At 44.3% G+C, this 16,972-nt stretch overlaps 1 protein-coding gene across 4 annotated transcripts in view; it reads left to right on the top strand.

Annotated features, from left to right (window-relative positions):
• betaCOP (coatomer subunit beta) overlaps positions 1-16,972 on the top strand; it is a 164,309-nt gene that overhangs the window by 125,440 nt on the left and 21,897 nt on the right. For 2 of the 4 annotated variants that reach the window (XM_065454516.2, XM_065454518.1), the window contains 5 exons: positions 2,638-2,739; positions 3,105-3,712; positions 5,386-5,523; positions 9,852-10,632; positions 15,420-15,547. In XM_065454516.2, coding sequence (XP_065310588.1) covers positions 2,649-2,739; positions 3,105-3,712; positions 5,386-5,523; positions 9,852-10,632; positions 15,420-15,547 — 1,746 coding nt within the window. In that variant the 5' untranslated portion in view covers positions 2,638-2,648. Of the gene's footprint in view, positions 1-2,201; positions 2,360-2,441; positions 2,461-2,637; positions 2,740-3,104; positions 3,713-5,385; positions 5,524-9,851; positions 10,633-15,419; positions 15,548-16,972 lie in introns of those variants that run through there. The other 2 variants (XM_065454515.1, XM_065454517.1) reach the window with 2 other exon arrangements.

A 16,972-nucleotide genomic window follows, 5' to 3' on the forward strand; every position in this document is an offset into this window, starting at 1 on the left:
ACGTGGTATGAATGACTTTGTGATCGCTTATTTCTCGTAAATATGCGATAGATTTTAAGCTTTCGGGGTTATTCGTTAGTACAAGGTCTAGAATGTTTGAGGATTCACAAGTGACGCGCGTCGGTTCTGTTACTTGTTGGATGAGGCCAAAGTTGAGACAAACATTGATAAATTCGCTTGCTTCGGTGTTTCCTGAAGTTGGTGAAGCCTGATTGAGCCAATTAATGCTAGGGAAATTGAAGTCTCCATAAAGGAGGATGTGTGCATTAGGGTGTTTTTTAGTAAGCTGGGATAATATTTCACTAAGTTCGAGGGCGAAATCTGGATCCGTTCGAGGGGGCCTGTAGCATACCCCAAGTATTATTGCTTCGGGAGGGGCACGACACATTACCCATAGCGATTCCAGTTGTGAAGATGTAATGATTCGAGAGCATGATAGGTCTTTGTTAGTGGCGATGAGTACGCCCCCGCCACGTGCATTTTTGCGGTCGTGGCGAAAAATGTTAAAATTCGGCAAGTCAGCCAGTGCCTCCGTATCTGAAATGTCGTCATTGAGCCATGTTTCTGTTAGTATCAGTATACTACTGCCGGTTGATTGTACTAGATTAGACAGGAGCACGCGTTTCGGAAGAAAACTACGTATGTTAGTATAAAGCACAGCAAATGAATGATTCGCTCTTGCGCATTTATGGTGCTGATGGCGTGGTTGCTGACGGCGACATGATCCCTACGATACGGCTTTGACAATTCCTGATGCAGGGTCAAAGATATATCGCTGGGCTCCAATATGCAATGTTTTGTAACGTAATGAAAATGGTACGGATTTGCTCCGAGCAAAGGCAATGAGCTGTTTTCGGGCGGTTCCTTTCTTTAACGCTGCGAGCCCGGTACGAATTCCAGTAACGAACGGCATGCGCGTTATCAGCATGATAGCCTTCCCGACAGGAAAGTAGCGGGCGCGGCGTTTTCAAGAAAGGAAACGCATCAAGGCCGATGACGATTATCGTTGTGGCAGAAGGGGCACGCCAAAGGGTGTAAACTGTTCTTAGAGTGTTCTGTGGCAAATATACACTGCAAAGGGCGTAAACCTTTCTTAGAGTGCATCGTTGTGCGGCAGATATACACCCCAAAGGGGGTACCTTTGTCTGAGAGTGTTAATTAAGTTAAGGAGTTTTACAGGCCAAAACAACTTTCTCATTATGAGGCACGCCGTAGTGGAGGACTCCAGAAATTTCGACCACCTGGGGTTCTTTAACGTGCACCTAAATCTAAGTACACGGGTGTGTTCGCATTTCGCTCCCATCGAAATGCGGCCGTCGTGGCCAGGATTCCATCCCGCGACATCGTGCTCAGCAGCCTAGCTAACACCATAGTGAGCAACCGCTGCGGGTGTCCGAGAGTGTGGTTGTACTTGAATGCCCCGGGGGAGTCTCTAATCATGTCCTGCATTTAGTGCGATTTCTCGCTCTGTTCGCGATAATAGTGCCGCCTTAGAGATTCTCGAGCACTCTGCCGGTATTTTGTAGCGATGCCTTTTCCGATTCTATGCTTTTTCAGGCTTTTCGCGCTTGGCCAGTGGTCAGAGCGACGGTCTGCCCACGTTATCAACGGGATCAGGCGGCCGTGTGTGGTGAATGATAAGAATAGCATAGAATAAGGCATAAGGCATCGCTACAAAATAGCGGCCCTGATCTATCACTTTAGCTTGACTTAGTACACTCTAAAAACAGTTGCACCCTTTGGGTTGTATATTTGCCAAAGAGCGATAATCGTCATCTGTCTTGTCCACATTCCCTTTCTTTAACGCTGCGACCCCGGTACTTCCAAGTTCGGAACGGCATGCGCGTTATCAGCATGCCAGAGCATTCCCGACACGAAAGTAACGAGCGCAACGTTTTCAAGAAAGGAAACGCGGGCAAGACGGATGACGATTATCGTTTCGTGTCAAATATACACCCCAAAAGGTGCAACTGTTTTTAGAGTGGATTTATCTGTAGTGTCCCTTTAACGCTGCGTGCCCGGTACTTGCCAGTAACGAACGGCATGCGCGTTATCAGCATGACATAGTATTGCCGACAGGAAAGTAGCGGGCGCGGCGTTTTCAAAAAAGTAAACGCAAGCAAGGCACATGACGATTATCTTCGTGTGGCAGATATACAGCCCACAGGGTGTAAACTTTTTTTAGAGTACACTACGCTGGTTAATGTTGATGTTGTTGGAGGCGACGTGGATGACGTTCTGGATAGTGTTGGCTATTGCATAAGCGCAGTAGTCGTAGCGTGGCGTAGCCAGTAGCCAATCGTCGAGCCGGTGTCGTGTTGGCGTTGCAGGAGCTCATCGTCCACCCGAAATCATACGAGTAAGTTCATGTTTTCTCTGCTGGCTTCTAATATAATGGGCGATTGTTCAGTGTGTTGCTGAGAATTATAAAACACAACGACGGTCAATTTGTCTTATAAGGTGCTTTGCGCTTTCAGAGTGTTCCTTTACGAGGCTGATTCCGTGTTTCGACCCGACTGCTGTCGCTGTTTCGCACTTTTACTCATTTCTTGCTGAAACGAGACTGTTCGGGGTTCAGCGTTTCCATTCGCGTTTGTTGTAGCGGATGACCGACAGCACGGCCGTTTTCTGTTTCAGACATTGCAGCCATGGCGGTCGCTGACCAGCCCTGTTACACCCTGCTCAACATACCGACCGACTCGGAGCCCCCCAATGAGATGCAACTGCGAAATGACCTGGGTAAGAAGACATATTCATTCCATTCGTTTATCTGTCACATGTAGAAAAGTCGGTGCATCTAAGCAACAACAAAAGTTTTATATTCTGCGAACATAAAGAGGGACAAGTAATTTTCTGTTCCCCACAAGAAGACTGGGAACGTCAGTCACTGACGGCAAGCTCGCATAAAGTTGCAGTTGTGCGACGTTCTAACTACGCCAGCGCCGATAACATGCTGAGGCACACTGGCAGAAAGTTGAGGTTCCTGATACCCAGCGGGGCCTCCGTTGCCCTGTTGTCGCGTCATCTCCTGTCTCGATTTTTCTTTCCTTTTAACACTGGCGATGCGGTATTTAGCTGGCCGCAATGTAAACCTGTACATGCAGAGAAGGGGGACATGAAAACCAAGGCCGAGGCTCTGCGCAAGACGATCCAGCTGATGCTGAACGGCGAGAAGTACCCGTCCTTGCTGATGACCATCATCCGCTTCGTGCTGCCCTTACAAGACCACACCCTCAAGAAGCTGCTGCTCATCTTCTGGGAGATCGTCCCCAAGACGAGTCCCGACGGCAAGCTGCTGCAGGAGATGATTCTGGTCTGCGACGCCTACCGCAAGGACCTTCAGCACCCCAACGAGTTCATCCGCGGCTCCACGCTGCGCTTCCTGTGCAAGCTGCGCGAGGCCGAGCTGCTCGAGCCGCTCATGCCGGCCATCCGCGCCTGCCTCGAGCACCGCCACTCCTATGTGCGGCGAAACGCGGTCCTCGCCGTGTTCACCATCTACAAGAGCTTCGACTTCCTCATCCCTGATGCGCCTGAACTGGTCGCCAACTTTCTGGAAGCCGAACAGGACATGTCCTGCAAACGCAACGCGTTCATGATGCTCGTGCACGTGGACCAGGAGCGAGCTCTGGCCTACCTCGACTCCTGCCTTGATCAGGTCCAGTCCTTTGGTGATATCCTGCAGCTTGTCATCGTGGAGCTCATCTACAAGGTAATCGATTGCTTAATGCAACATGTAGATGCCTGTTCAGCAGAAGCCTTTAAGAAATGTCAGAGCAAATGAACACTTGCTTTAAGTTTGTAGAATCCTTTGTTAGAGCCAGAGTTTGTAAATACATTTATTTAATTTGGGTCAAACTACTTATATAGAAATGTATTGTGCCTCTCATTTCGAAATGTGTCACTTACAAGTGTTCATTTTCCCTGTCATCTGTTGAACTGAGAAACTGGCTGCAAAGCGATGTTATAAATACTAACAGTGTTGACGAGGTTGCAACAAGTGTGAAAGCAATGTTCTTTCAGTTCTACTAAGAAATGCTGCGAATTGTGATGTCTGTTGCTTTTCATTGTTGCTTAGCTTGTTTGACAGGGTGTCATGGCATATGTGCTGTTCTTGTTGGATGCTCTTTTGAATACTGTAATTATGTGGTTCCTTATTCGCTTGTTTTTACACACACACACACACACACACATGTAATTAAACTGTTCTGTAATATTGTATCTGTTCAATTACTCCTCCTGTATAAGCCTCGAAAAAGCTTACGGTAAGCTTAAATTTTAAAGAACTCTGCATCAACTCCAGGCACGCTCCGGGCATAAATCTGCGGCGGTTTAATGAATGATTCACAACTATTAAAAGATAAACTGAAACTTTGCTTTCAATGTGTTCTCTTTCTCCTGATAAACAACACTCAATAGGGCAAATCCCACTAAGTCAAACTATGCATACTGGAAGTTTTGTTTATTTGGTTTTGTCTACAGTGTACTTCTATTTTTACTTTCTTCGAGTTGTGGTGCTCTGGAAAGTGGTGTTTTAGGCTTAGTTTTCTTGTTATGTGACATGACAACAACAGTCAGTTGAGCTAGTTGGTCATTGTATCCAGATTCTGAAACAATGGGTTGTAGGGAGTTTTGCAGCTGGTGTGTTTGAAGCACTCTGGGTCACAAGCTTGTAAAAGCAAAGGCTGGCAAAGTTGCATGGATTACATAACCATAAATTTTGTTCAAGGCCACAAATTTTGTAGTGATGCCTTTTCACGATGCTAATGCCTTTCGACGCTTTTTGCATTCATGAGTGGCTGCGTTCGACGCTCTGCCCGGGGCGGAGCATCTGTTGACCATTCACAAATGCGAAAAGCGTGAAAGGCGTTAGCATCGGGAAAAGGCATCACTACAATATTGTGGCTCAGAACTCTTAGTTAAAAAAAAATTTGTGAATGAGTGTTCACCCGACCACAAAAGCTTTATGGACCATCGCATTTGAGGAAAAGCTGAATATCTCTGCAGCCTCAGAGTGCAGCTTTATATTTGGACTTCCAGCCTCTACTAGCATATGCAAACAGCATAGTTTAGTTTTACTAGCTGCAGTCGGAAATTGCTTCGAAATAAAATTTTTTCTTATATCTCATGGTCATAAACCATTTTCGTTGACTGTAAATTATGGAAGCTTAATTATCTCCAACATACATTTATTAACTTAGTCATGGACTCTTGTTGACAAGATTATGAGCAGATGTCTTGTATAAAATTTGAAATGTGTTTGTTTTGATTTGACCAATGGCCCTTGCTTCAAAAATCACAGATAAAATTCTCTATGGAGGTTGACATATCAAACATCTTCTTCAACATGATCACTGACACGGGTTCTTGCTTATCATTGCAAAGGTGTGCCATGCCAACCCAGCTGAAAGGTCACGTTTCATCCGGTGCATCTACAACCTGCTGAACTCCAGTAGCCCTGCTGTGCGGTACGAGGCTGCCGGAACCCTTGTCACTCTATCGGCCGCACCCACCGCTATCAAGGTAGGCCGATATCTTTCAGCACATTAAACAGACGCTAAAGTTGAGCCATATCAATAAATTGCCCTCCTACTTATACTAGAAAAGCGAAGATATCAGCTAGGACTGATCACTGTTACAAAGTGGGCTTCCTGTCTTGTTGCACAAACTTGTGTAATAATTCATTTGTCCCTAGACCAAGTGTCATATGGAACCACCTTCCTGCCATCATTGCTGCTATAACATGCTCAACAATTCAAGATCACCTTTAAAAAATGTTTTTTATATTGCTATTGCTAGCTTCATGGCTCTTTTACTTTCTGCATTCTTTTCAATAGTTTTAATATTCCTAATACAAAGATAAATAGAAAATCACTCTTACTGTGAGAGGAGGCCTAATAAATCGAGATACGAGAGGTGGGTGTTGGCGGCGTTTCAGTAGTTCCCATGCCTGCTCACCGTGACATCATATTTTGAGGGCGTCTGCTCAGACCTAGTTAATTGTGTATCAGAAAAGATAGACTACATCTCATACTAAAGGAGCCAAAGACTGTTCTCAGCAAGTTTTGAGAACTTCAACTGCAGCACAGTGGCCCAACCACAACACCTTTTGACAAGACTTTTCAGACCTTGTGAAAAAGGCAAAGACAACTTCACTTGCCCTGTTTGGCTTGCTTGCAAATAATTGTCTTGCTGTGTTCCCTCGTTCTTAAGAGTTCACTTGCTATAAGCAGGTTGTTGGAGTGGGAAATAAACTCCATTTTTCGTTTCTTAGTGCATGGTCATGACCACATTTTCACAATGTCGAATATTTATATAATGAGTTATTGGATATAATAAAGTATGTAAGATGTTTCTTACCAGTGTTAGCATCTATTGAATATACATACCTGCCAACCCTCCTGAATTCATCATAAAGATTTAAAATTTCGGCTTGTTCTACAATTTTACTAATGTTGCATAAAGTTTTATGACAAGTAGTTTCTCTTCGCAAAAACTACTTCAGGGTGTTGAAGAATGCGGTAGGCATTAAGAAATAAAATGCACAGGAAATTGCGACGATATTTGTGCCTCCCTTTTGTGGCAGTGCAAGACGCTCAAGAGGGCTGCTGTGCCTCAAGCAAATTTATTGAGACAACTTCTTGAAGCACGCTAAAATCAGCAAAAACAAGGTCACTGAAATAGTGACTGTGATCTAAAAACGCTGCATTGTTTCTAAGTCTCGGCCGTACCTAGCTTGTGGCTTATGTGCTGTGTCTAAATGCAAGTAATCTTAAATAATGTGCATGTGTATCCCGCAAAATGCGTGTGCTCAGGGAAAACAAAAGTGTGTGCTGCTCCATCACCCCTTTCCTTTGTCATGTCCATGAGCATTCTTACAAACTTTAATGTTCACAGGTTGGCAAGTACAAATGTATGCTTATAGTGAGTATTGGATATAACAAAGAAAGTTTCATGTTGGATTTATTATAAAAAGGTTCTCTTGCGTTAGCTATATTCTGGTGAGCATAGGCAGCAACTGTATACCTTAATTTGCACATATAACCTGCGTCAAAAGTTTAATAAATTTAAGTCAAGTTGGGGTGTGGATTAATATGTTTATTATTATTACAGCGAAGCTGTATATGGCCAGCCAATTCGTCCATCCATTGCTTGTATGCCAAAAACTCTTCTAGCAAAACCCTATGCGCATGCACGCAAAAAAATAGAGAGAGGCGCGATTGCCTGCATCAGTAGTGACGTTGCTCTCCTGCTCCGAAATGGGTAGGCCACGTGTCATACATACTCCTGAGGAGCACAACTTTTGATAATCATTGCTGCAAGCTGAGCCGGGAGCGAACTCATCTACACTGTGCCGATGCTGCAGCCTGGGCACAAGAACAGGCTCGTGCAGCCGAGCGCAAGCAGCAACTGCGTACCGAGGATCCGGCAGCTTACCAAGCCGTCATTTAATGAACTGTCAGGATTGACCGAGTGATAAACACCGGGGTCGCACGTTTCAGCTTTGCTGGTTAGCCATCTGTATGGAGTGCTTGGGTGGTGACATTATTATTATTATTATTATTATTATTATTATTATTATTATTATTATTATTATTATTATTATATACCTTGCACTGTGGCTTCATGGCAGTGTGGCATGCACTGCCGTAAAGCTATACTTCAAGGCAAGATTCTTTGTCATTTAAGGTTTCGTTATCTCCTAAGGAAGCCCACCCTCTCCCCTCTTCTGTGTATTGAAGCTCCCCTTTCCCCTCTTTACGGGTCACCATTTTGCGTTTAGTGGTTAATGAATCGTGCACGCAGCGCCGGCAAACTCGTCTGTCACCCGTTCTCGCGGTGCTTCCTCGGTCCGCACGAAGCACTCCACTATAGGTGGTGAGCCAAATAACCATTGGGATTTTTGGCTTTTTTGAATTTGCTCTTTACACTGTTGCCAATGCGAGGGCTGCTCTGTACTGTCATCCTCTGTTGTGTAAAAGCTAGCTGTGGAAAGATTCGATTCACGTCACATATCACATCATTCATTCGTCACGTATAACATTCTGCTTACGAATCCAGATTTATGATAATTGCCATCGCTTTATCAGCCAAGGAATAGGGGAGGGACAAAGCCACTGGCTGCAGATGTGACGTGGATGAGTTATGCATGTGTGAGTGGAGCCTGTCTTTGTGAAGGTTTGAGCTTTGTATGCAGCTATTTCCAGAGATTATACATGTGGATATTCTTTTTTTTTCCAGAAAAAAAAACTATATGCGAAAAAATGAGGCATGTGCCCTACCTAAGATATATGGTGTCAACCCCCATTCACAAGACAGTTGCAATTCCTGGCTCCCTGTATTGTGCAGAATGCATGAGCATTCACTCTAACTCTCCGTGGTGGCTGAGTGGCTAGGGAATCTGCTGTTTGCTATAGGCTCACATTTTCTTTTCTCGGAGACATTAGCTGCATTTCGATAGAGCTTGAATGCAAAGCCATCTGTGCAACTTGGATTCCTGTGCCCTTTATTGACAAAGTACAGTTGAACCTCTTTATAATGAAGTGGCACTTGATGATATGGAAAGATCTTCATTATATCCTATATTTGTTGTGAACACATATTTGTTGCAAGCTGATGTCAGTGAGGTATAGTTAGGTTAACTTTTTTATATGTACCAAATCCTTATAGTGTGTGTATTTGTAATATAGAGGTTCGACTGTGTAGCATTACAAACTAGTATCCTACCTTTCTCAGCACTGCTTCCACACCTTGCGTAACTTCCGTAACTTATGAAATAAGTAAGTTTTGTGTGGAATGATAAGGGCCTTATTCTGAAGCTAGTTTCTTAGCAATAAGTTCGGAGTTGTATTACAGTGTCTAATGTCATGCTAAGCTTTGGACTACATCTGTAGATCTGCTGCGGCATGTATGTTGTTGCACCTGCTGTCACCTTTCGTGCAGTCACTGCATACTGAAAAAGATAGCTTGAAATTAACTGGCATGTACAGTAGATTAATGTGGGAAAGTGCCATAATGAAAAAAATGGCTCCGACGATCACGATACTTCCTGGTGTGAAATTTGAGCGCAGCTCAATGTGTGTTCTTATTTCATGATATATTGAGGCAAACAATTTGAGACCGAAATCACTGCACCGATTGGCAGGGGGACAGTGTCGTCAGCACCTTCACAGAGGGAGGGGCAATATGGGAATGCTGGCTTGATCACTGGCATTGGAGACGGCTGAGGAAGAAAACGACGACGAGCACACGAGCAGTGGCATGAACATGTTCCCGTGGTTAAACCCAGAGACGCCAATGCTCAACCCGGTAACAGCTGCCTAAAAGCTGCGCTCTATAATAAAATTGCCAGTTTAGGAACCCTATAGGAGCTTCACTCAAGCCAGTTTCAAGGGCTGTTCCTTTAGACAACCTCTCGTCTTCACTGTAGTGAACATTATTGCTGCTGAGTCCTCCTCTAGTTGCTGAACATAAATTGAGTTGCAGCTTTCCAGAGATGGAAGGCAGCTTAGTTATATACTGGTCATCACTTTGATGATCCATGTGGTTATGCAAAATGAATGTAAAACAGATGCAGAAGATGCAGCGGCACCCTTTTTTTTCTCTTGAGCAGAAAACAATCCTGATGTGATCTGCTGCTGAGAGTGATGGCTAGCGTTTCGTGCCTGGCTACAGTGGTCACATTCTAGTTGGAGCAGAATGCAAGAAGTGTGTTATAGACAGACCAATTTTGTCAAAATTAATCGGAATCCTCTCAACTGTGATGTCCCTCGTAGCCCAGTGGGCAGCTGTGAGAGATATTAGACCTGATTCTGTAAGTGCGTGACGTATGTCGTTGATGCTCTGTGCAGGCAGCAGCTACCTGCTACATTGAACTGATTGTTAAGGAGAGTGACAACAATGTCAAGCTGATTGTGCTGGACCGGCTGATAGCGCTACGAGAGACGCAGGAGCGCATCCTGCAGGAGCTGGCCATGGACGTACTCAGGGTTCTCGCTGCCTCTGATCTGGAAGTTCGCCGCAAGACACTGGCCTTGGCCCTGGACCTTGTCTCATCACGAAATGTTGAAGAGATGGTGCTGGTGCTGCGAAAGGAAGTTGCTAAGACGCACAACACAGCCGAGCACGAGGACACTGGTCGTTACCGGCAGCTCCTTGTACGAACCCTGCACTCTTGCTGTGTCCGTTTCCCTGATGCCGCCCCTACTGTCATTCCCGTGCTCATGGAGTTTCTTTCAGATAACAATGAACAGGCAGCAGCTGATGTGCTTGCATTCGTGCGCGAAGCCATGCAGCGCTTTGAGCAGCTGCGGCCCCTGGTGGTTGCAAGGCTGCTCGAGGTGTTTAGCTCCATCAAATCGTCGCGTATCCACCGTGGCGCACTCTGGCTCCTGGGCGAGTATTGTGCGAGTGTTGACGACATCCGCGCCTGTCTCGATGAAGTGCGGCAGGCATTGGGAGAGCTCCCACTGGTGGAGTCGGAGCTCCGCAAGGCGACACCTGATGCCTCTGCTTCGGAACCGTCCCAGGCAGCTCCACCAACCACGGGTGGTTCGCAGCGGCTGGTGACGGCTGATGGCACCTATGCTACCCAGAGTGCCTTCAGCACTGCACCTACAACCACCACCCAAGGTATGTGCACACATCTTGTCACATTAAAAGATGGTTTCAAGAATTACACAGTATCTCTATGCATGCCTGCTTCTGCTGCTGCCTCTCCTCTTCATACTCTATCTCCTGGTGACAGTCCCTTGCAAAAGACCTTTGCGATTTCATGTCTGTCAGTCTTTAAACCTGTCTGCTGGCACATCTGTGTAGATTAACAGATTTTTGGGCTAGTTGGTTCATACTTAAAGCAGTAACAGTAGCGTTAACATAATGGTCTCAAGAAAGATGACAGGATGTATGCTACACTTGCATCTGGTTAACATCAGAAAAGAAGACGGCAATATAAATGCACGTACAAAGGATTATGCACCAATTTAATGGCAGTTTATCATTTCTACATGCATTACAGGAATCTGTCATAGTCTCTGCTGAAATGAATTTGATAACAAATGACAGTGTTTGTCCCATCACCTTTCTTGTGTCTGTCATGTTAATGCTACAGTTATTGTGTGTGCGTCATGTGTAGAGTATTTTAAAGGAAGGGCGACGGGACTGAAACAGTGATGCTGGACTGCTGCACATTGGTAAATACGTCACTTGGCTGTTGTTAAGCTAACATTATGCAATACAGCAAGAAGCTAATCCACATGTCTGTGTAACAGACTTGCTTTGGCAAAAGCAGATGTATCGTGATAATCTGTCTTCTCAAAAAGCTCAGTTTAAAGACCAGCTGTGTCAAAATTTGACCTAGGCTAAATTGGTTATAAATGACTAGTATATAATGTCAAAGCACCCTTGATAGAGCTATAGCCTCCTGTATATTCTTCAGTGCCAGTCCAGTGACACAAAAGCTGAGTCACTCAGAGGGCACCAGTTTCCCAGTAGTTGGTTACAGTTTGAGGGCATTGTTAGGGTTAAAAAAAATTAAATTATGGAGTTTTACACGCCAAAACCACGATCTAATTATGAGGCACGCCATAGAGGGGGACTCAGGAAATTTGGACCACCTGGGGCTCTTTAACATGCACCAAAATCTAAGTACACTGGTGTTATCGCATTTCACCCCATCGAAATGCGTTAGGGCCACGCTAACTATCTTTCATCACATGATCGCACATCATGCAGAAGGTAAGGAGCAGGCACGAGCTGGCGTGGCGTGACAGGATCACCCTGCTAAAGTTGTCGATGCTCTAGCAACAACAGGATTAACATGACTGGGAATATGGTGCCACCACAGTAGACCACATGCCCCTATGCATTGTGGAATAACTAGGCTGGCATTCAAAAATATTGGCTATGGTAGAGCTTAAAGGGACGCTAAAGAGAAGAATATTTGCACAATATTAGTAAACTGTGCTCCTACCACTACATACAGAAAAAAAAACACACTTACCATGAGAAGACCATGAGATGAGGCTTGATAAGCCAGAAAACATGCAAGTACAAAAGACGGGTGGGGCTAAGCTGCCTTGAAATTTCTGCACAAGCTTGCCATGACAATTTTTACACTGTCTGATCGGGCCTAGTTAACGTTTTTAATGTGTTAGCATTTTTAGGATACTTCACGCACTTTCCAGAGGCTATGTATGTTTGTATCTAACCGTTTTCCTGCCTACTTGGGTCAACGAGGAGTCAGTGGTAAAATGGGTGGTGCGTTGAGCTGGTGCCTGGAAGTAACAGTTTGAAACCAACCATCCGACCAACTTGGGTCACTGAGTCATACGGGACTGGGTATATGCCATTCGGTCTGTGCTGGTGTCCGACGAACCTCTTCAGCGCCAACTTGGGTTACTGGGTGCGTACCAGTAAATGTGTGCCACTCTTCAGTAAACGTCTTCGACGCCAACTTGGGTAACTAGGTGTGTGCCACTGGCAAGTATGCCACTCTACAATGATGAAAAAGATCCCTTAAATTTCTACGATGCTGAGCAGAATCGAACCCACATTGCATGAGTTCAAGTACAGCAGCCCGATGCATAAGCAGGCCGTGCAACAAATGCACTGGGTATTTTCATTGAACGCCCATCCCTCCAACACTTAAGTGAGCTGTGCCAAGAGTGTGCCAAGTATGTGCCGCCCTTCAATGAATGTCTCGCCAACTTGGGTCACTAAGTATGTGCCACTGTGTGTGTGGCAAGCGAGAGAACAATTCTCAGCTTTTGCTGGCAGCGGCGCACCACGCTTCCTGTCTTGGTGGCCACGCGCACACTTTTGGCAGCACCACTGGATGGCACACTGTTTTAAAAAGAAGCGCGAGAGAGGAGCCCGGTTGTTGCAAGACACATTTCTCAGTGTTCGCACGCACTGGCGCACCATGCCTTTGTATGCTGCCCCAAGCTATGCGGTGGTGGCCCTAGATGGCATCAAGTGTTCATAGGGAAGCATGAAAGAGGAGTCCTGCTGCAGTACATGTCTTATACATAACTCGTTTCGACAGTGGCAGTACATTGTGTGGCTATATTGATTCAGTACTAACCGCATTACCATCGACAGTCATTGTGAGATTGGTTCTGCCGAAATTTGATCCCTAGAAATACATTGTCATTGTTTTCTAAAAGAATGTAAGACTGAAGTTAGCAAAGTTCTACGACTTTTAATGAGTTACTACTGCTCAAATGCAGAAAAAAATACACTTTGAAATTTATGAATGTCACATGGGCAGACCACTTAGGAAGTTTTCGCACTAAAATAAAGAAGAAAATGCTTACCTTCATTTTATTTTCTAGTCACCGACTTGTTGCCACGAAATAATGAACATATATTTTTAAAAGAATGCTTTATCTGCCTAAACTGATTCAGTGTTTCTCTTCGGTGTCCCTTTAAGGGGCACTCAAGCACTTTTTATTGAAGTCGAGACATGCATTTGAAGTTAAATTAGACTATTTCAGAGATATCTTCCAGCAAAAAGTACTTCAATGCGTGCAGCAAAAGCGGAGCTATTAGCTATCGAAGGTCACCTATGATACCCTTAGCAGTACACCCGCTCCTTCTTCAATGCCTTCCACTGCAAAGGCCATGGCAGAGTGAGGCGTGCCCACAACGCTCTGCCTACTAAACGTTATTGTGGCATGTAGTTCAAATTTGATTTTGAATGCTCACGTGGACGCCACTATTTTCAATTTTTATGCCAACAACACGCCAAATATGGTCATCCTCTGCAAGCGAGCTCTTCGCTGCACCCCGTGGCACCCGTGGTATCTGCGATATGTAGCAGGCCACAGCTACATACAACTGTAGTGCATATGTGCAGCGTTTGCTTTGTGCAGCACGACAGTGCTGGAGTGCGCACTTACACACGTGCTGTTGTCTGGCCATGCTACATGGTGCGGATCAGCTTTGCCCTGCAGCAGCTTGACCAATGGATAGCAGCCACATTCAATTTGCACATGTTTAAGCACTGTCAATAGCTCACCACGAAGCAATGTTGGCCAAGGCATCTAGCCAGGAGCAGCCAGGAGTGAGAGTGTGCTGCCAAGCGTATGTGTGGTCTGACCTTAAGTTCCACGTGGTCCAAGGCTAGTGCTCAAAACTAATCAAAATTAGCGAGACCCAATGGCTATGATACCGATAAGCAGGATGGCCAAAGTTTAATTCCTACACGGGCAGCTGTGGCTCAGTGTGATCAGATGATAGTCAGCTTCTCCCAGAAGTAGGTAATCCTAATCGAAAAAAATGGCAGCAGTAAATATGCACACACAGTAACAGTAGGAGAAGCGCACTGATCCAAACACCCTTCTTGATTGGTGTCAGCTATTGGCCAATAGCAGCTGCATGTGGGTATCTGCTATATGACAAAATATAGCAGCTGGAAGAGAGTCAGGTCAAGGCTTTGGTTGAAAAGAGGGTGTTTCAGAAAAAGGTGACTTCATGCTTTGCTTGCCAGCTCCATGCGCTGCACACAACTGCAAAATTTGGCTGAGATGTTCACAGCAGCATATGCTATCTGCGGACTGTGTTTTTTTATCAAGTCCACTTAAAAGGAAGTGTTAGCTTGGGAGCTTCTCTCTGAATACATGGGAACAAATAAATTGTTTTGCTTGGCATTTGCTGCTTCAAATTGAATGACGTCTGCTGCAAAAAAAATAATAATAATAACGAAATCTAGTTGTTGCAGGAAGCAGATTTGTTATTTAGGCTACCATTGTTTTACAAAACAAATTGAAAGAAAAAACCCAAGTAGTGCCAAGTTTTCAACTCTAACTCAGTATAATATAACAATATTGCAATTCTGTAAACTGCACCCATTAATGCATCTAAAGCAGACAAAATTGATGTATTATAAATCGCTCTGAAGTACTCCACAAATTTGTGATTTGGACTTTTGGAAAACCCTTCTAAGGATTATAGCAACTTTTTATAAGCTGCAAACTCATATATATTTTCCTACTTTAGTTACTCTAACAGATGCATTTTACGGAACTGAAATGTTTTTGGTGCAAGGTTATGGATTTGCAAACTTTGTGCTTCAATTTTTTTCTTGAACATATTTCTGGCAAGTTTTGTAAAAAGTATGTAGTCCTTTAATCAATATTGTGCTTGCTGTGGTTGCTATAATTTAACTTAAACACAACAAATTTAAATTTCTTAAACACAACAAAGTCCATTCAAGTCAATCCAATGGTTGTCTCATGAGAGAATTTCTGCTTTTCACGTATTTGAATAGGGAAATTGGCGTTGGCCCCGAGCTAACGCTACCCCTTAAATGCCATAAGTTAGTCATGCAGGTAGTCTGTCGATTACTCATTTAGGCAGGCAGTCATTGTGTCATGCAGTTGATCAAATTAATCAATCGCCGCGGTCCGACTGTGCAGCGTCGTGCCCACCACTGCGAGGCTACCTCATGGAAGGGGAATTCTTTGTCGGGGCAGCCATGGCATCCGACCTGACCAAGCTTGCTGTCCGATACCTCAGCCTTGTCAAGGAGCTGCGCAAACAAAATGTGAGTGTGGGCCCCATCGCATCGAACAAAACTTGGGTGTGCACTTCTCCTGTGGGCATTGTTGCTGGAGTACTCAGTCAGCGTCAGATGTTAGGTCTAGTTAGGAATGGAAATGATAGTGTGAATTACTACAAGAGGTGGGAGCCACAGTGGCAAACAGTCCTGCAGACTCTAAACAGCAGTGAAAATTTTGCCGAATGTGTTTCTGTACAACTTAAGGCAATACTAAATGCAGTTTTGAGATTGTTTGATGGAGGGCTCCTTCCATCAAACAGCTCAGTGTTGTTGAGAATATGAAGTCAGGGTGTAGTCATGACGTAGGCATACAAGGGCACAACATGACTGCATAATATCCATTTAGCCTTTTCTTAGCGACTTCATCTTCTTTGAACAACATCTGAAAGCATGAAAGCTTTCTAACAGTAGCTTACAGTTTGCGATCAAAGAGAGAGAATACAGTCAGATTTTATTACAATATCAGATATTTCTGAGCATTATGAAGTTTTCAGCGGGAAAACATAGCAAAACGCGTAGCTACTTCAAAGGAAAATCGCATCGACACCATATAGACTGAAGCCCGCACAGCACTTAATTGCCCCTTAAGTTATCTTTCCTGTGTGTTGCACTACAGCACTTTCCATAGAGGAGGAAAAAAGACAGAACAAAAGCAGTTTCCTTTATCACAGTGAAAGCCATAGGTGGATTTTCTGTACTTCGGGTGCTCATGAAGCCAACCTGGGCCAGAAGCCTAATGGAAAAAATACCACATAGCAATTGGCTAGCACTGCACACACAGGTTTGTGCTCATTTGTTAGTGGGAATGCATGCTCATTACTTTAAATTGTTCACATGATAGCAAAGAGAGTCTTTCCTAGTGATGTAACTGCTGTAACAACAAAAAAAAAAATCCCTCAACAGTCATGTGGTTCTTATTGACAAATTGCTGAAAACATATGAAAATACGTGGAATATTAAGCTTGGTGGCACTTTTTTTTTTTCCTTACATACAGTCATATACGAGGAGCACTAGGTTCTTCATATTGCATGTAGGTGCAGGAGTGTCTTATCAATTATGGGTATCGGATGTTTGTTTTGAGCTTGTTCTTTGTTGAAGTGTATGCTGTTCTGTATGGTGCATGCGTGATTTCAAAAACTATATGCACTGTTCGCGTCACTTGCTGAGTGCTTGTAGCCTCCGTCTTACGGGGTATGATCCATTGCGTTTGAGGGTATGAGCCATTGATGATGATAGCTTTATGTCAACTTAAGGGGGTATGGTAGGGTGCATGAACTATCTTGGTTTCAGCTTTATATCTCAACAACTGTTCTATATATTAGCGTGAAATTCTGCACGCTCAATAGCAATAGTGTTGGCCTTAATTGGTGTAATTTTTTACTGCAGGCCTTGTTTTATTTTTTGTGTAT

The sequence above is a fragment of the Dermacentor albipictus genome, chromosome 10, assembly GCF_038994185.2.
Source record: "Dermacentor albipictus isolate Rhodes 1998 colony chromosome 10, USDA_Dalb.pri_finalv2, whole genome shotgun sequence".
NCBI lineage: Eukaryota > Metazoa > Arthropoda > Arachnida > Ixodida > Ixodidae > Dermacentor > Dermacentor albipictus.